The sequence below is a fragment of the Hyaena hyaena genome, unplaced genomic scaffold (assembly GCF_003009895.1).
Source record: "Hyaena hyaena isolate Hyena2069 unplaced genomic scaffold, ASM300989v1 scaffold_111, whole genome shotgun sequence".
In the NCBI taxonomy this organism is placed as follows: Eukaryota; Metazoa; Chordata; class Mammalia; order Carnivora; family Hyaenidae; genus Hyaena; species Hyaena hyaena.
Genome location: NW_024080743.1, coordinates 1,448,094 through 1,468,306, shown reverse-complemented (window position 1 = coordinate 1,468,306; position 20,213 = coordinate 1,448,094). Strand labels below are relative to the sequence as shown.

The 20,213-nt window shown below is 42.1% G+C and overlaps 1 protein-coding gene across 3 annotated transcripts in view; it reads left to right on the top strand.

Moving 5' to 3' along the window:
* TGFBR3 (transforming growth factor beta receptor 3) overlaps positions 1–20,213 on the top strand; it is a 208,871-nt gene that overhangs the window by 177,154 nt on the left and 11,504 nt on the right. For all 3 annotated transcript variants that reach the window (XM_039236461.1, XM_039236462.1, XM_039236463.1), the window contains 4 exons: positions 216–515; positions 3,429–3,549; positions 13,498–13,539; positions 15,752–15,859. In XM_039236461.1, coding sequence (XP_039092392.1) covers positions 216–515; positions 3,429–3,549; positions 13,498–13,539; positions 15,752–15,859 — 571 coding nt within the window. The remainder of the gene's footprint in view (positions 1–215; positions 516–3,428; positions 3,550–13,497; positions 13,540–15,751; positions 15,860–20,213) is intronic.

The following is a 20,213-nucleotide window of genomic DNA, read 5'->3' as shown; positions in this document are numbered from 1 at the left end:
GTAATCATCCATATCAAGTTTAAATGGAAGACATCTTGTTTCAATGAGTATATATTACTTTTGTAATTAGAAAGAAGACTATATAACTATGCTATGAACATAAAGCAGGGTCCCTCATCAGAAACACTATGTTGATTTGTTACCCTAGTAATAGAGTCATAGAGTAAAAGAGAGATGCCAGCTTGCTTCTGATTGGTCTTTCTGTTCTTTTGTAGGTGTCTGTTACTAAGGCTGACAAAGAATTGGGCTTTGCCATCCAAACATGCTTTATCTCTCCATATTCAAACCCAGATAGGATGTCAGATTACACCATCATTGAAAACATTTGTCCTAAAGATGAATCTGTGAAATTCTACGATCCCAAGAGGGTGCACTTTCCTGTCCCACAAGCTGAGATGGATAAGAAGCGATTCAGCTTTGTGTTTAAGCCCATTTTCAACACCTCGCTGCTCTTTCTACAGTGTGAGCTCACACTGTGTACCAAGAAGGAAAAGGACCCCCAGAAGTTACCTAAGGTTAGTAGGCCTTCAACCATCTGTGTGTTATTTTGATATTTTTAGGTGAGGCAGTGACCTACCAGAGAAGTTTAATCACAAGTTATTGCAGGTTGAGGTTTTTGGTTTGGGACCTCCCCAACTGAAGTAATAAAATCTGTGTTAGCAGGGAACCGTGAGTTTTATGGAGTCTTAGAGAATAAATCCTGACAGTATGACTTTTTTTTTCCATGCATGCTACTTAGTAGTATCTTACAAATGATAAATCAAGACTGTTTTCCATTGAGGGAGAGGTCTGGCTTTATCTTTGCTGTTCAGATAGCACGCAGTGCCAAAAGTACAGAGCCGAAAGGACAAGTTCAGTGTGAGGATTAATTTTTCCAGGTCCCGCTGAGACTTGTATTGCAATTGTTTTTTGACCTTCTCTGTGTGAATTATAAGGTTGACTTGTCTCAGGAGGGCTTCTAAGGGAAACTAACAAATATTTTAATTTTTCTCAGCTTCATATTGGTTCATCATGTTTGCCTTATGTCACTCCCCATATTGAACCAGTACATTCTGTTGCCACAACAGACATCAGAACACTTCGACCTTCTTGGAATGGCTGCGTAGGGGAGATCTGCAAGGTTAATTACAAACCCTCATTGGTTGGGCCTTGTGCAAGAAAGGTGTCTTCTGCCACAGTTTTGTTTCTGTGATCTGCTTTAGTTATGTGTAATTCCTTACGTGCATTTCATCTGTAGGTATCTCGCACAGTGGCAGCTGACTTACAGAACTTTTGTAGTCACATATAAATCAATGTCTAAAACTAGTAATTGAGTGGTAGCATTAATAGTCTATGTGTGGAATTCTCTCTTAATATGTAGATTGTAAGAGATAGATATAGAGGGAGGAGGAACAATTAAATTGTTATTATTGGATAAATTCCCACTGATCCAAATGCTTTACACTGCTAAATTCCCCCAGGCATCCATTTCTCTGATAACACCAGAGAACATTTTATAATACATATGAAAATGTAGCAAATCTGGTCCTGATCAGTTGGGAGCATGAATATATAAGATGATTCAGACTATGTTCTTTAGGTTGCTTTTGGAAACATTGATGCTTTACCCTTGTGGCCATTCACCATCCAGTGGCCATTCGTGGACATGTGGTAGAGAGGCATGGGGTGACTTATTGCTTAACTGTGACACGCAGCTGGTCCCTGCAGCCTGCGGAGGCCTTTAAGGAGTTAAGTATCTAGGAGGGGAGCCCTGGCAGTTACAAGGGGTCTTTACTGATGGCTTTGGTTGTTACCTCTCTCTGAACCTGGCCTGGCATAGTCCATAGCATATTATTCTGAGAAAATTAACCCTAGTACTTCATTCCAGAGCATTCTGAGAGGTCTACGGCCCAATGGATGACATGGGATGTGACCCTAAACCTAAAGTCTCTATTTACACCCAAGGCAAGAGGAAGTAAAAAGAGCATGAAGACTGAGCGGGAAGGCCCGCTGCTTACTAAGAAGACTTTAAGCCAGTCCTCTGAGCTCTCAGAACCTGCATGGCCTCATCTATAATTAAAATATAGTAGTTGGCTTCCCTTAGGAATAGAGGAGCAAATGAGACAGTAACAACAGTCTACCACTTACAGTACAGTGGCTTCAGATGAACTGTTAGCACTGTCTTCAGGTTTATTGCTTATAATTAATATATCCACCGTTATAGTGACTTCTCAGTGCTTTCTATGATGATAGACAGAGCCAAAGAATCTCCCTAGGAGGAGTTCTCAAAGATCATTGATTGCAGCCCTGCCCTTAGCTGATGAAACTAAGGCCAGAGTTAAGTGTCTTGCCCAGGGTCAAGCCGTGAGTTAGATGTAGAATTGTAGACTATTACTTAACTGAAGAACTAATAGCAAAGTAAGAAGGCTTTTCCTAACATGCAGATCTTTTCATTATGAGGCCTTGCCACAGAAAATCTGTTGTGTCCCTGTATAAGGGGGCCATTGTAAAGGCTCTTCTCTAGGTTTGGGGGGAAGGGAAGGAGTTATTTTTTCATAATATGCTGCTCAGAGCAGCAATGACAATAAAGCTAAAAGCCTTTGCTTTTTCTGTGATTGGAAGAGCTGGAAATTCATTAGCTTTGGGGGATGGCTTGCTATAGACTCCTTGATACACTTCTTACAACAAAAGCAAGTAGATGACGTTTACATCAGAGTTTTACCTATTGATAAGCGTAGACAAGGAACTAAAGTTATTTTAAAGAAAAAGGTACTGGAGTGTGATTACACTTTCTAAAAACAGATATACTGGGCTCGGGCATGCTAATCCTAAATTTGGGGCCTTAAAATAACTGGAAGCAGCTGATCTCATGGTCCCCACACCTGGTACAACTCCCCAGGACTCCAGTGTGGAACACTATCACAGGTGACCTAGCCACCTGTACCATTTTGAACGAGCCTGTACGACGATTTAAAAATCAACCAAACTCGACAACATGAATATATTTTTGGACAACAGATGTAAAATCTGTCACTTTCATAATGCAGTGCATGAAGTTTCCCACAATCACAAATCACAAATATGAACCATTTATGTGAAGCCAGCTTGGTGAAGGGCCAGCCTTCGTCATATAGGGTTTTTTTTTTTTTTTTTCAGACTAAATAACACTGAAACCTCTAGTTGTTTTGTGGGAAGAAGAGGGGAAAGGCAATGTATATAAGCCACCCAGTGATATTTGAATCTTCAAGTGCGGCTGAGAATATCCTGGGCCTGCCATTATATCTCCCAGATTATTTATGGTTCTTTGGAAAACGCCCAAATCTCCTGTTTTTCTGTGGTAAACAGCTGTGAGCTGTCTGATAAGGGGCACAGGCCAACTGTGCAGGCTGAGCGGATGCAGGCTCTTTGGGGTGACCCTTGACCCTGCTTTGCTCTCTGTGCCTCTGCAGTGTGTGCCTCCAGATGAAGCCTGTACCTCGCTGGACGCCTCAATGATCTGGGCCATGATGCAGACTAAGAAGACCTTCACCAAGCCCCTCGCTGTGATCCACCAGCAAGAAGAAGTTAAAGGTGCGTTTTGGAAGGCTCGCTCAGAGCCAAGGGGATGCTCATTTTAAGAAGCTCTGATACTAGACCCTTAGGATGAGCCTGGGTGGCTCAGTTGGTGGAGCATCCAACTTCAGCTCAGGTCATGATCTCACAATTCGTGAGTTTGAGCCCCGCATTGGACTCAGTGCTGACAGCTCAGAGCCCGCTTTGGAGTCTCTGCCCCTCTCCTGCTCATGCTCCTTCTCTCAAAAATAAACAAACATTAAAAAAAAAAAAAAAAAACAATTCTAGAAAAAAATACAAAAGAAGCATTAACAGTTCCAATACTGCAAATCAAAGTATAGGTCTATTCAAAAGATAAATGAAGGGCCAATCAGTAACTTCAGAACAGGATTTTTGCCAAAAGAGCCTTATATTTAGTTAGGTTTGCTCTGTCGTGTGGCTGAGTTCTTAGTGATATGTTTGCCAATGATTTCCTCTTGAATATTATGTCAGAGTCAAAGTTGTCCCTATTCCAGTGTCACTCTCCCTTGCCATTCAAAATGCTCCCTCGACTATGCAAGAAAGACTCCAAGTTCCTCCTGGCATGCCAGCATTGAACAGTCCACAACCCATCTTTCTGTGGTCTACTAGCAGTGATTGTGCTGAGTACAAGCAGTCCCAGGGCGGTATCAAGATTGCAGATGCCTTTGGGGGAGAGTGTTCGGTATGTGAACATCGTTCATCTTAGGTCAGAGCAGAAAGAAGGTTGAGGACCACTGTCCAAACTCATTTTTATAATTCAGGTTTCAGAATGATACACAGGTACATTTGTTGCTTGAAACCAAGGCTGCCTCTTCCTGCATACATAGGAGCATTCAGCAGTCTGCATCTTCTTGTAGGAGAAAAGGAAGGATGTGTCCTAAGAGGTGCGGCCTCAGGTAGACACGCAAGGCAAAGCCAGACAACATGGTGTAGGCCAGGTCAGCCAGACCAGCGGAGAAACCGAGATGGGCTCCATGGAGATGCTAGGAAGGGACGTGAAGTCCTGTGGATTGTGGAGAGCATCTGATGGGGATGGGCATCACAGTTGAAGGGCATGGACAAACAAGAATACATCAGGCAAGGTCTGAGGGGGTGGGGCCAAATACATACTGGCTCTCTGGGCAGCTACATTTGTCACTGTCTAGACACATCCTACAACTATCTAGGGACATTGTCTGAAGGTGCCAAACGAAGAGAAGTCTGGGAGAGTGAATGTGGATTCCTAGCTTCTGGGGTTAGCTATTTCAGGGCTAGGTCCCCAGGTCACCTTCCACCACCCGAGAGACAGAGAGGAGTGTGGCACTGTAGCCTTGATAGAAGCCAGCAAGCATCCTGTCTCCAGTTGAAGAGCATTTGCTGGGAGGCCTGCCAGGTGGAGCTGACATCTGCTGTAGGCTTGGGGGCAGCCCTGGGATGGCATTTCTGACATAAGCAGTGTGGATTTGGCAAGACAAGGCATCAGGGGCTAATAGGATAGGGACACAGGACCTCATAGAATAGAGGCATGTGGCTGCGTCTATGTTCTTCTTTGGTTGAGTGACCTCTGTGAAAACAGCCGTTCTTACTGACATATCTGGTGGTGGCATTTGCCTTCTTCCTAGCGCTCACTTTGGAAAGGCAGAAGCCTGGGGCACAACTCTTAACTTTACTTGCTAACTGGCTATGGGACTTTGGAGATCTCTCCTTATGTCCTTGACTTTCATATTCTTTAATTTTTTTAAATGTTTTATTTATTTCTGAGAGAGAGAGAGAGAGACAGCGTGAGCAGGGGAGGGTCAGAGAGAGAGAGGGAGATACAGGCTCCAGACTCTGAGCTAGCTGTCAGCACAGAACCTGACGCGGGGCTCGAACCCACGAACAGTGAGATCATTACCCTAGCCAAAGTCAGGCACTCAACCAACTGAGCCACCCAGGCGCCCCTCATTTTCTTTATATCTGGAAGAAGAAAGAATTTAGATCAGATGACTTCCAGAGGCCCTTTCAGCTGTAACATTCAGCTATACTGTTTGAAGAAGCAAATTAGTTTTTAATTCATTTCCCAGCCATCCTGAAGGTGGTGTGAAATGTACGTATTAGATGTTTATTGGTTCCTCAACAACGCTTTTTGTTGTCGGTTTACTTTTATTGATTGGTTTTTAGTCATTTGAAACAGTGTAACAGCCAGTCTTTCTGTAAATGGATTGCCCAAATAGTTCCTTGTTTTGGGGGATGGGGGGGCGGGGAGGGGAGGGAAAGAAAGAAATTAATTGTGTTGCAAAGTATATCACAGTTGGGCAACATCTGGCTCATTTTGTACTTTTGTGAAAGTGGTTTGACAATAACAGCAGCTACTTGTATTCCGTCTGTTACTCTTACCTTTTTTGAGAGAGGTAGAGAGAGGTAGTTCCGCTCTAATTGAAGGCAGCAGCTTGCTTTTTTCTATGCCAGACAATAATTAGGCATTAATACGCAGCAGTATAACTTCCAGTAATTCATTCATGCTCCTTTTAACTTTGGTGGTATTTTTCTAAGTAATTCCTCTTGTAAATTAGGTAATTACTTTTGTTTAAACTTAGTGTAATTATCCTGAAAGTTCAGTGTTGGTTGGTTTTTTTTTTTTTACATGAAAGTTCAAGAGGAAAAGTTTACCAAATATCAAAGCAGTTTCATGAGATTTGCTGATTGAGAATAAATTTTAGTGCAGAAGCTTGTGGTGAAGAAAGTTTATTGCTTAGGTTTGTTAAACAAATGCAGATTAGACTATCAGCCAGCTTCCCAGGGGTTCTGTGCAAATAGGTTTCCTAACTTTGCACTGAATGGGGTAGGTTTTCTGGCAGTTTTCAGCTCTCTGAGTGATGCCTCTCACCTTTGATGTTTATTTTCTTTTGATTCTGAAATCATTTCTCCGTGATGCAGACCATTGGAGTCTGTGCTTTCCCTCTGCCTCTCAGTAAATTGGAATAATCAAATGAAATGGGGATGTGACCATTTGCCTAATAGCATTAGGTTATTTGAATGATAACTGGGTCACAAACAGTCTTCCTGCCAACTTCGTGTGTTCTTTTGTAAGCCACAAGTCCTATCGTAATCTCTGGAAGTATCTTTTATTGGAATGAATTTGGGGGGTTGACATTTTAGCCACACAGGTGCTCTTTGAAGGCCCTGCCAAAGTGCCAGGTCTCCCTGGTCAGTTGGTGCATCTTATTTCTCAACACTGCGTTTTCTGGGGCAGCAGCAGATAAAGTCTCTGGTTATCAGCTTCTCAGCCAAACAGAGAGCTGCTCTGTAGCTCCCAAAGCTAATGGTGGTCACATTTCAGGTGGTGTTTCTTCCTCCTATAGGCACAGAGAACAGGACATCAAGACTGAATAATTCTGGGTCCCTCCTCTGGGCCACTGTTTTCATTTTTGTTTTTTAATTTATTTATTTTGAGAGAGAGCACCTGAGTGCACACATGCGTGAGGGAGGGACGGGGGGGAGGGGCAGAAGGAGAGAGAGAAAGAGAAGATCCAGAGCAGATTCTGCACTGTCAGCACAGAGCCCTGCTTAAGGCTCGAACTCACAAACTGTGAGATCATGACCTGAGCCAAAGCCCAGAGTCAGATGCTTAACCACTGAGTCACCTAGGTGCCCCTGGGCTGCTGTTTTTAATGGAATATGCCTGAGCTTCCACAGCACATAGTCACCATCTTAGTCCCTTGGTAGCTAGCGTTGGCTTAGCATTATTTTGCTGCTAAAACTTTCAACAGATGATTGTGCTGGTGGTGATGATAGTCATGGAGATGACGACAATGATTAACATTTACTGAGCATTTGCTTGCTGCAAGGCTGTATGCTGAATGCTTCATGTGGGTAATCATATTTAATCCACATAGCCCCTCTGTGAGGCAAGTATAGAGCAATATTAGGTAACCTGACCAAGGTCACACCACATCTAAATAAATGGTGGATCTGAGATTCAAATCCAGGCAGTTTGATTCTAGGGCTTGTGTTCTGTAAACCCTATGCCTTATCCTAGGTGGAGGCTGATTCCAGTTTTTAATAAAAACTGAAGCACCAGGGGTGCCTGGGTGGCTCAGTCGGGTAAGCATCTGTCTTCAGCTCAGGTCCTGGTCTCACGGTTCATGGGTTCAAGCCCTGTGCAAGGCTCAGGCTTTGTGCTGACAACTCTGTGTCTCCCTCTCTCTCTGTCTGTCCCCTGCTCACACTCTGTCTCTATCTCAAAAATAAACATTAAAAATTAAAAAAAAAAAAACTGCAAACAACATAGATACCTATCTCTTCACACCCTCTGCACACCCCCTTCTCCTATTCATGCCATTTCACATTGACATTCAAGTTCACACTCAAATACTCTAACGATTATGAACTGAAAAGATGAATTTTAGGAGCAAATCTGTTCCCCAAAGGGTAAGATGTTGGGAAACATGTAAGCTGCTTAAGAGAATATTAAAATGTAGAAGTTCTGTGACTTTGAATTGTAACTCACAAAAAAGCCCAGAAAACATGATTAGCTGATGCATATTGTGGTTTATGGCAAAACAATTAAAATAGTTGAGGTAGTGCCATCCTACCATATTTTCTGAAATATTTTGAAGTATAGGCATGTTAGTGCTGTTTGGTTTGGATGCTGTGACCATTTTTGTGGCATTTCAGAACACACTGGGGCTTACACAATAAAAATGGCTATATCACATCAGTGATGATTTTTTGAAAATGGTGAAAGAGAAGAATAATCATTTTTCTGAAATTTAGGACACATATCAAAAAATGAGTGAGAAAGAACAATAAACATCATCCCCAAGTTTGCTATGATTTATATAAAATATGTAATTTTTAGCAAATTAAATGTTCAAAATACTGAATTTCCACTATAGAACTTTTTAAAATAAGTGTGCTCAGGACAACACTTGGCATATCATGGGCACTTGGTAAATGTTCATTTCCTTTCCTTCCTCTTAACCTCTTAGCCAAACTAGGTTTTTGTGGGGAGTAAGGGTGGAAGGGGAATGAAAGGGAAAGTTGTAAACGTCAGTGGGAAGTTAATCCAATAGAGGCGTTACTTTTTGGAACATATTTGATTTTTCCAGAACAAAAATTCTCTAAAGCACCCAGCCGGGTTTTGTCCTAAGGCTGAGGAAGAGATGAGGGGAAGCTGAGTAGAAATATGGTAGAAATGCTTAACTGACAGACCAAGACATTCAGTCTTTATCGAGCAAGGGAGAGGGGTATTGTAGGGACTTTTTCTTTGGAAAATGTCAAGAATAGAATGGAATGGAATGGAATGGAATGGAATGGAATGGAATGGAATGGAATGGAGAAAAGAAGAGAATTAAGAGAAGAGAAGAGAAGAGAATAATGGACTACCACATATCCTCCATCTAGTTTATATAACTACCAATTTATGGCCTAACTTGTTTAACACTTTCTGTCCCTGAATTGTTTTGAAGGAAATCCAGACCTTGCATCTCATCCATAAATATTCCAACATGCACCTCTAAAAGTTAACCATCAAAAGATTGGGGTACCTGGCTGGCTCAGTTGGTGGAGCATGTCACTCCTGACCTCTGTGTTACGGGTTTGAGCCCTACGTTAGGTGTGAAGATTATTTAAAAAAAAATAAATAAGTAAAATCTTTAAAAAAAAAAAAAAAGACCTTGGGTAGTGAACCAGTGATCGTATCATTTAGGAAGACTACTCTGAAAGCAGCATGAAGGTTGTTTTTGGGAGATGTACACAGTAATAAGATATACATGATAATTATGTTTATTCAAGAAAATGTTTATTGGTACCCACTATATGCTTGGCATATAGTAAACCCATTAACCCATCTGTAAGGCCTTCTGTAGTACAGAGGTTTATACCTTGACTCTGTTGATGTTTTAAGCTGGATAATTCTTGGTTGCAGAGAGCTGTCCTGTATACTGTAGGATTTTGAGCAGGATCCTTGGTCTCTGTCCACTAGATGCCCATAGCAAATGGGCAAATAGCAAATCCCTGCACTATCCATTGTAACAACCCAAAACATCTCCAGACATTTCCACATGTCCTGGTGGTGTGCAGCATGCAAACATCACCCCAGGTAAGAACCAGTGATCAAATGGAAGGGTGCAGATAATGACAGGGCAATTGCAATGAATGCCATAAATATTGAAAGAACCTAGAGAAGGGGTTCGTTTACAGTGAAATTGGTAAAACTGCAGGTTAAATGCGGTCTGCACAGAGGCCTCCTGAGTCCCCAGCTTCCTCATCTCCCAGTCTTTCCCTCTTTGCCAAACACTAATAGATGTGGGTACCAAGTAGACACCTTGTTTCCTTGTGGGCCTACTCGATCTTACCATATTTAGGAGAACTAAGTTGAACGCTGGAAGCTCAAAGCTGTGGTCAGTTACTCATGCATAACCCCAGAAATATCCCATTTATGAAAACCATGCCCAACAATCTGAAATTTGGTTCTAGAGGCAGACCAAAATTTGCTCAAGAGTATATGAAAAGATTTAACTCAGAATGTTGATTATAGTTTGTTCTTTCTACAAATGAATCTCTATTGTTAAAATTCTCTTTGCAGCAATAGCAAGGATTCCTTTCTTACCATCTTACCCTTAAACCAAAAGTAAATATCACTGTGTTCCCGTTTTCCTTTCAGCATGCCAGCTCGATTATAGGGTTCCGGTGGAGATTAGACTCCTTTAGTCATACACGGGGGTTATTGGGGATTTTTGGAACAAAAAGGAGGATAAAATCCTATAACCTCAGTGCTGCAGCTTGTGCTTGTTATTGTTTATGGAGGAACTTCACCCCAAGGGAAATAAGCACCAAATGTTTCTGTTTAGCTGCGAGAAGGCCTCTATTTGGGGTGGGGGGAAAGGATTAGATCATAGTGTAAGTCCATTAAGAGTTTTAAAACAATGCCATCCATCACACAGGCCTTGCTCTAAAACCCAAGTTTCACATGTGAGGTCTCCTTCAGGGAGAGTCATTATTTAAAACCACTTAGGGATTCTGAGTGACAAAGTTTAGCCATGGGCGGTTGATTGGATGGAACTCTTCCCAGATGCGTGTATATTTCTCACATGATGAACACTATAGAGACCTTTAAATGTCTTTGGACTTAGTTCAGCGAATCAAACCACTGCATCTTGGAGGTGGAATTTTGTGGTTAGATACCCCTACTTCATAGGCTTCTTGGGAGTTTAAAATGAGAAAATCCAAGAGAAGGCTTTTTGTCAATTGTAAAATACTACACACATGGATAAATGTTAGGCATCACCTTCATTATTTTATCACTGCCAATAGGCTGTTGGGACCAAACTCCTGGGAGAGTCTCCCATTTTGTAGTCGGTGTGTGTTCTGCCCTACTGAAATAGATTTTCTTAAAAACACACATTCATTTTAATTTTAGTAATTCTGTTGCAGTATAGCCTGCACATGTCCTCACCCCCGTGCCACCATGTTGCACAACTCCAGGGGGCACCATTCAGTTGTGGTGGCTTTGATCTTTCTGGGAGCATGCCTTCCCCTAGAGCTGGACCACCATACCTTGCGCTGCAAGAGTGTAGAGAGCCCAGCTGAGATGGTTAATCTTGAGAATTTATAATCCTCTGTAGCGTCTTTATTTTTATAAACAGTGACCTTGAATGCTACTTGTTTGGTCAGCTTTTCGCAAGTTCTTTTCACTCCACTGTGGATTCCAACACAAGGTGTGTGTTCCCTCTTTATGGAGTGGATATGGAGGTGAAAAGAGAGGTGCTAAACACTGACCACTCGAAACTCTAAAGAGCCAGGGAGAGTCTGTGCCAGGACTCAGCACACTATTTCTCTGAAGGACCAGATAGTGTTTTTGGTTTGTTCCTCATACAGTCCCTGCCCTCACTACTCAGTGCTGCTCTTACAGGGTGCTAGCGCAAACAGTCGTAAACAGTACAGGAATGATGAGCATGCTTGTATTCAAAGAAAACTTTATTTATGGGCTAGGTTTGAATGTCACATAATTTTCATGTCACAAAATATTCTTTTGGGGTTTTTTCAGTCACCTAAACCTATGAAATTTAGGGCACATGGGTGGCTCAGTTGGTTGAGTGTCCAACTCTTGATTTCGGTTCAAACCATTATCCCAGGGTCGTGGGATAGAGCTCTGTGTTGGGCTCTGTACTGAGTGTAGAGCCTACTTAAGATGCTCTCTGTCTCTCTCATTCTCTTTCTCTCTTCCTCTCTTCCCCCTGCCTCTCTCCCCTGCTTGTGCATGCACTCTCTCTCTCTAAAAAAATTATAAAATAAAAATAAAGGGGCACCTAGGTGGCTCAATTGGTTAAATGTCGGACTTTTAATTTTGGCTCAGGTCATGATCTCGCAGTTCGTGAGGCTCTGTGCTGAGAGCATGGAGACTGGTTGGAATTTTCTCTCTGCCCCTGCCCTGCTCGCTCACGCTTTCTCTCTCTCTCTCTCAAAATAAATGAGTAAGTAAATAAAATTTATTCTTAGTTCATGATCTATGCTTTTCTCACTGTTAGTCACAAGTATCTTCTTAATCAGTGTTTTCCTGTTAAGGACAGAGTGACACTCCCTAGTCATTAGCCTACTAAGCGTACTAATAGGAATCTGGAATTTGAAATCAGCCCCTACCCTGATGCTTTCCAGCTGTGACCTTGGGCAAGTCACATGACATCAGAGTCTCAGGATGCTCATTTGTAAAATAGTGATAAGAATTCTTTTTCTGCCTCCCTTACAGGGCTGGTGTGAACCTCAAATGAGGTTTGAACATGAAAGCATTATAGGAATGTCAAAGCATTTTCTATATAGCCTTATTCCAAGCTTCTTCTATTGTCTCCATTTTTGAAAAGTGTATCAAGATTCTAATCATCCTTCACTGAATATTTTCTGGCCGGCCTGTTCTATGCTAGGCTGAGCGCTGAAGATGTACAGATGAGGAAGAACTTGACCCCACCCTCAGGGCAGAAAAAAATGTCCAGGATTACAATGCGATGTAGTATATGTACAACTGTGGGGTGGAGGAAGCAGAGGGGTAGAAACTGGCCTGCTGGGATGGAGGTTGGGGCAGTGGGAGAGTCAGAGAAGGCCTCCCAGTGAAAATACCAACTATGTGGGTCTGGGACAGGAGGGTATTTCAAGGAATGGCTTGCAAAGCGTGATGACATAGAGCAGCATGGAGAATTCAAGGAGCTTAAATAAATATGGGTAAACGACCTCTAGGAAAGGAGGCTATGGACAGGTCTGTAGAGGAGGAAGGCAGAACTTAGTGTGCTGTGCTGGAGTTTGAGTTTTCTTTCCTGTGAGTGCAGGAAGGCATGGAGCAGTTTAATCAAGACAATAACATAATCAACTCTGGGCTCTGGAAAATTCAGTCGGGGGGGAGAATCTAGAGGAGGAAATATTTGGAGCAGGGGCATCAGGGCAGTGGGTGGAAATAAGGAGACCAGTTAGGAAAGCTCTGTAATAATGCAGACGTGTGATGAAAGGGAGCTGAACTAGAGGGTGATAGCACCAAAGAAAGAAGAATAAAGACAGTTTTACAAAATTTGTGTACATTAAAGAATTTTTTTTCAAAGTGGAAGAACATTATGAATACACTGGAGAAATATGGTATTTAAAGGTATCCAATCCTCTTAATAAATATAAAGGTGTGTACACACACACACACACACACACACACGTATGTACATTGTCAGACTGAAATTCCTTAAGTTGGCCTTCAGGTTTTCTTCAAATTGGAGAACCTATGCAATTGAGGCTTAACAAAGTGCAGTGCTTAAAATTTCTGAGTAACCCATGTTACAGTTTTGACATCTAAAGAGGATAATTGAACAAAGGTTTCACGGAGTATTTATTAACAAATAGGAAAGTGTCAGTCTCTGCTCAGATTTGATGACCTTTTGCTTAAAACTTGGTTTCTCTGTGGAATGCTCGTGATTTATGTATTTTTTTCTTTCCTTTCTTTTCTTTTTCCAGAAACCAGTCTAAGCATTAAGGAACCGAATCCAGTTCCTCCACGTAAGTCTTTATGCATCTATTTTGAAATGAAGCCTCTCGGGCTTTTTATAAGAATGAGTTGGTTAAGGAGCATTTGGCAAGTTTTCAGTTTTGATAAGGAGACTTCTGCTCTCATTCCCCTTCTCCCCCATTTTTTTCATAATCTTGTACTTTCTTTTTCCTTTCCTTCATCCTTCTGGGGTTTTTTCCTGTCTGCCTCTTTAAAATACGAATGTGTTGACCCACTGGCATGTGTGGCCTTACTTAGCTTTAGAGAGAAAGGTTCATTATCTGCATACTTTTATCAGTTGTGATCTCAAAGCATTAACTTAGAGCGATGAGAGTGGTTTGCTATCCTGTCATCAACAGTAATTACCTGCTCAGCGAAGTAGTGCTAAGGGAACTAGTTGCTGTGTCTTCTAGACAATCTCTAGTCCAAGGTGGGGTGGATTGTAGGGGATGTGGGGAGACTTGTATGAGAAAAAGAGACAAACTGCTACAACATGACGCCTTGGAAATCATCTGGGCCAATTTTATCACTTGCTATGGATGAAAACTCTGACCAAAAGATATTTAGGGGACTTGCCCGTGGTTATAACTGGCAGTCAGGCAGGACTAGAGCCTGGGCTTCCTAGAAGCTCTTCTACATGATGTTGCCTTGTGAGGAGAATCTGTGCTTTTTCTTCTCCCCTACGACTGTCTGGGTCAGTCTCTATGGCCGACCCCATCACATTACACTTGAACGGCTAGGGAGTTCCTTTATGCAAAGCACTAAACTGTTCTCATTAAGGATCTTACTTGAACAATATTGTGGAGCATTATCATGAACCCACAAAGAGACACATATGGACGCATTTCTCTCATAGTTACCCAGTCTGAGTTTCATAAATGACATCTCCATTTTTAGAATTTCAAATGAGTTTTACCGAAAACCTTCATTCATGCCTCATTTTTGCATCTGTAAGCATAAAAAGGCAAGTCATCTGATAACACTCGCAGACTAGACTAAATTGTGTTGATGGCTTGATTTGTCTTAACCTCCAGAATTCTTCCCAATTCTTACTTCTTCTTCAGGATCCCCAGATCTTTTACAAACTCCCTTTTCTTCACCCCCTGCCTTCAGCAGGTGAAAAAGTACAATCCCCACTTTTCATAAGCTAACACACCAAAGGGCACATGCCTAGAAGAGTAGCCACCAGGTTGGGAATTCCAAATTTCCAGAATCGTTGCCAGCATGACCTCCTTTTCCTGAGCCCTTATGAATTAGTTCTGGGGCTGCTCAGGGAGTCACATTTGTCTACAATTAGATCTTTTACACTGAAGTGAGATGAAAGGCAAAATGATTTAATTCATATGGACATCAGCTGGAGTTGCTTCTGACTCGAGAGGAACGTAGAAATGGTATTGAAATACTGGGGCGACCCTACACCTTAAATTTATATTAAAACACAGACACCTTGGAAAGTTTATTCTACTGAAAACCTTTCTCTCTTAGAAAGTGATTTTAACTTTGTATAAGTGATTCAAAGAAGGTGGTTTTCAGGAAATGTTCTATTTCTGTGACCTGGAATTAATTTCAAATATAAACATCTTTGCCAAGTGGAGGAACAATTGGTTCTATTTATATGTTTTGCTGACCACAAAACTGACATCTCTCCACACCGAGATGTGTTTCCGTCCCCCTCGTAGAAGGATCACGGTTGGAAAAGTGTTAAAGGGTAGGTTGTTTTAAACGATACAGTACATAATTGTTAAGAAGGAGGGTTTGATCTGAGACGACTAAAATGTTAGAAGCTCTAGGAAGAGTTGATCCTTACCTCATGTTTCCTCCTTGGCACCTCCTTTCTTCCGGTCATCTGTCATACTTGTAAATGTTCATGAAAACATGTTTGTAGAGTATGTGAATTGTGTTTTCTTGTCTCATTGTTCAAACTGTTTGATGAATAAGAAGCTATGGGTCACGTTTCGATCATGGAAGTTCATTTTCCAAAGCGTCTTCACACAGAGGCTGTAAACTGAGGAGGATATCTTGGAAATCTGATCATTTCATTTTCCTTTTGGGGAAAATAAAAGCATGCAAGTTTCAAATACGCTGCATTTTCTTGGAATCCTCATTTCATCCTTGTTTTATTAGTCAGGGCTCAGCTTTTCTGACTGCTTGTGGCACAGATACAAAATTGTAACATATGATGCAGACTCACTGAAAGTTTGCCTTGGTTTCCCTTCCTTGTAGAGATCTTCCATGGTCTGGACACCCTCACCGTGATGGGCATCGCGTTTGCAGCGTTTGTGATCGGAGCACTCCTGACGGGAGCCTTGTGGTACATCTATTCTCACACAGGTGAGTGTGACTGTTGGATAGTCGTTGCTGTGCATCCTTTGTGTCTGCCACACATCCGACCTTTCAGGGTTTCATTGCATGGATGAATGGATGAAATGATGAATGAGAGAGAAAGTTCATCCCCACTGTTTGCACATGTACATATTTGGCATAAATGGGGTTTTGCAAAAACACAGTATGCTTGCACCATTAGAAGAGGAATGTTCTGAGGCACCTGGGTGGCTCAGTCATTTGGACGTCCAACTTCAGCTGAGGGCATAATCTCATAGCTCATGAGTTCGAGCCACACATCGGGCTCTGTGCTGGTGGTTCGGAGCCTGGAGACTGCTTCAGATTCTGTGTCTGTCTTTCTCTCTCTCTCTGTTCCTTCACTGCTAGCGCTCACGAGCTCGCTCTCTCTCCCTCTCTCTCAAAAATAAATATTGTTTAAAAAAAGAAAGAAAAGAAAAATGTTCAAGCTATGTTAATTGCAGTTGAGATGTTGGTCAAGTTTAGCTTCTAATAAAGCTGTTTTGTGGTTAGGGTTGAATTAAAGAAAATTAAAAGAAATGCAAACCCTTCCCTCAAAGCTAAAGACTTCGGTGCAGACATATGAGTGGGCAGGAAGTGAAAAAGGAAGCGAAGATTTTATTATCCTTTCTGCCAAGAGGTTGGGCACTGCCCACCAGAGTCCCTAGTCTCGGTGGCTTACACCAGAATTTACTGACCCTTTTAAAACCCATGCCATGTCCTCTTTGATAAGCATAAAATTCTCATGTCTTCTATAAAATTATTTAAATTTTTAAAGTGTATTTTCATGATTTGCAAACAAAAATGGTGAAACAAGGCACTTTGTTTTCAAGCTGTGCTCCTCCTCCCCCTAAATTCTGATATGCGCCCCCCTCTTTGTCTCTTCCACTGAATCCTGAGGTTGAAACATTCTGGCCTGAACACAGAACTTGTCCAACCCCAGTACAGAACGCAGGCCTGACAAGGGGGGAGGCTAGTGTGATGGGGGAGGAACAAATGGACCGCCCTTCTGTTGCTGCTTGTCTTAGTTTCCTTGCAGATGGACGTAGGAAAGAAAGACATGCGTTTTGGGATATGTCTAGTAAGCTACTTGGTCTTATGTGTCCTTGGATACTTTCAGTTTATACTGCGAATCCAGGTAAATTGTCCTTGATTGATCAGCCCCAGGCCAGTGACAGATTCGGCCTTTCTTGTTAGAATTTCATTAATTTTCCATTGAACAAATGAGTGCCATGATCTTTGGCCTTAACACGAGCCATTCAACCAGACAAGCTGAAAAGATGACTGCTTTAAAGGGAGGCGGACAGAGCATGGAAGGGCATTTTGAGACGCCATCACTTTTTTTTTTAATAGTGTATTTATTTTTGAGACAGAGAGAGACAGAGGATGAGTGGGGAAGGGGCAGAGAGAGAGAGGGAGACACAGAACATGAAACAGGCTCCAGGCTCCGAGCTATCAGCATAGAACCTGACACGGGGCTCGAACCCACGAACCGTGATATCATGACCTCAGCCGAAGTCGGACACTCAACCGACTAAGCCACCCAGGCGCCCCGAGACACCATCTCTTACTCCCTAACCAGAATTTTTACTTTAAATATTCTTTCCCCCAGCTGAGAAATTTTAGATATGGCTGAAGGAGACCAGGTCCATTTGTGCCTAGCATGGGAGGTCTCACAATCCAAAGCAAAAGCTTAGGAGGTGTGATAGAGGGGCTTGAGTCCTCAAATTATTATTCCTAATCGGCACTGTTTGAGTGAGGTATATTTTATGTGAAAGAGGAAAATGAGGCTCTTAATCCTAAATGTAACGATTCTGAGGCAATGCAAACCTCTGGGAATCAGTTGAGGCATATTCTTCCTCATGAACAGTTCATACAAGCACCAGAAGGGACCGCTTGTAGCAGAGTAGCGTTTTTGAGTAAGTAATTTGTCAGAGGCGTACTGATACGTTCAGATCTCACGCTAGCAGTTCCTTGGAATCTTTCCCAATCTCCTGTCTGGCTGTGAGGTTCTAGGGCCGTTGGCAGCTTATGCTATATGTTGGGAATGAACTTGAAACCATGCCAGAAAGACTCTGTGGCCCTGATGATTTTATATGGGCTGGTTATCCACCTATGCTTAACAGGTGCCTGCTGAGCCGTGACTGCCTTGTCCATAGAGCTACACCCTCAAACCCTGGAAGTTCATCTCAGGCTGGGTAGGGCCCGGCTGCCGGGGCCAGGCAGTATCGGGCTGCCACATGGCACTCACTGTTGGCACCCACCCCACTAAACTCGCTCCGATAATCCCAGACTCTTGTGCAGAGCCAGAGTCACAAACCTGATAAAAAGCAAAGCTTGGTTTTATGGCACTTATTGCTCTGCTCATGAAATTCCAAGGTTTGTCATTCCTGCTCCCTTCTCCCGCAAACCAGAGACTGAAGGGCAGCGGTTTTTACATTTTGTTAATAAAGAAACAGGTTTGGAAGTAGATTAAAGAAAAACAGAACCAAAAACCCTTCCTGTTATGGTTTCCAGAGCAATATAAATTACACTGATTTGGAAGCTAAAAGGTTTATAGACACTGTCGTTTGGGCTCTAAACCTGCTAGCATCACATATGATGCAGCTTCAGAATGACTTTTTATTAGAAGCTGTAGCCTCTGGTTCATTTTAAAGACTTCTCGTAAGGAAAACCAACATCATGTAAGTGAGAAAAAGACTCACTTCAGAATCCAGTAGTACTATCCTGTCCAACTCCTTCAGTTTCCTACCTGGATCAGCTCGCAGCAAGGTTAGATGAAAAGAGATTCTAATGCAGTAGTCAATGGAGAGAGGTGTGTATACAGACCCAGACTGAATACATTCAGCATCCACCATAATCTAAGCTGTGAAACTCAGACCTTGTATGGTATATTTAGGGGTCCAAGCAGCATCTGCCTCTATGTCAAAAACAATCCCTAATTTAGACACATTCTCTTTGATTATGCTTTTCATTCCATCTGAGCACAGAGCACAAAACCAAGTGACACGTTTGAATTGTGGATATATTCTTACATACCTGGAACGTGTGTTAGTCTAAAAAAGCTGGGTCCATCCTCTGTCATATCACAGCTTTGGGCGCCATAAGCGATACCTCCTGATGGCTATATTAACTCTGGGAAACTCCATTCCTAAACCTTACAGTATCTACTAAGATGCCACAAAGATGAGCAACAGTCAGAATAGAAACGGTGCTGGAAAGGAACCGTAGAATCTTCATGCTCCTGCGAGCCTGGCTAGTGCAGGAGTCCCAAATCTATAGTCCTTGAAGGTCCCAACAATCATATGCAGAATTGTTTTTTACAAGAGAGGCAAAAGTGTTTACTTTTATTTTTTAGTAAAACTTTTTACCCCTATCACAGTAGCACGTGCACATAGTTTAAAGACTGAAAGAGTTCGACAAGACTTGTTAGAAGAATGTGAGTCCCCTACTGCCTGACTCCCTTTTCTTGCTCCTCAGAGCACCATTCCTGACTCTTAGATTATTGTTTGGGACATTAATCCATATATCAAAATAATAGAAGTATAGTATTGCTACTTCTTGACTTAACAGCTTTAGGCTTTTTCTGTTAACCTTTTACAAGGAAAATGATAATTCAGTTCTTTGTCATCACTGAGTCCCAATAATACATTCATGCCCATTTGTCCCCCTAACCCCACCATCCTCTTAACAGAATTATAGTGAAATTTTGGGTACATCAGTATTTACTGTTTACATTATGACTACCTAAATACTAATCACAGTTTAGCTGTGTAGTATATTTTTCCTGCATGACTTTTAATTTTCCCTAGAATTAATGATTATTTCTCCCCTCCCGCTCACATTAGCTTAGTTTTTTTAACCCCTTTTTTATTTTAATATTTATTTATTTATTATTTGAGAGAGAGCAAGAGGGCTCACATGAGCAGGGGAGGGGCAGAGAAAGAGAGAGAGAATCCCAGGCAGGCTAGACACCCAGCACAGAGCCTGATGCAGGGCTCCAACCCATGATCCTGGGATCATGACCTCAGCCCAAACCAAGAGTCAGATGTTCAATTGACTGACCCACCCAGGCACCCAGCTTAGTTTTCTGTACACTTCTCACTGATTCATCAGTTGACTCTGCCAGTTGTCTCAGTCTCTTCTGAATGCATTCTGACAACAGTATTCCACGTATTCATTTTCTTTACTAAATCTTCTCTGGAGCCTTTTTACCTGTTCCTGTCTGAACTGGTTGCCCTCTATGTTTGGACACTTCTGTCTTCGTGTATTCTTTCCCTGCTGTTCTGGAAATTCCCTGCACCTTGGAGTTTTGAATGGCCTGTGTCATGCATCCCATGTCTTC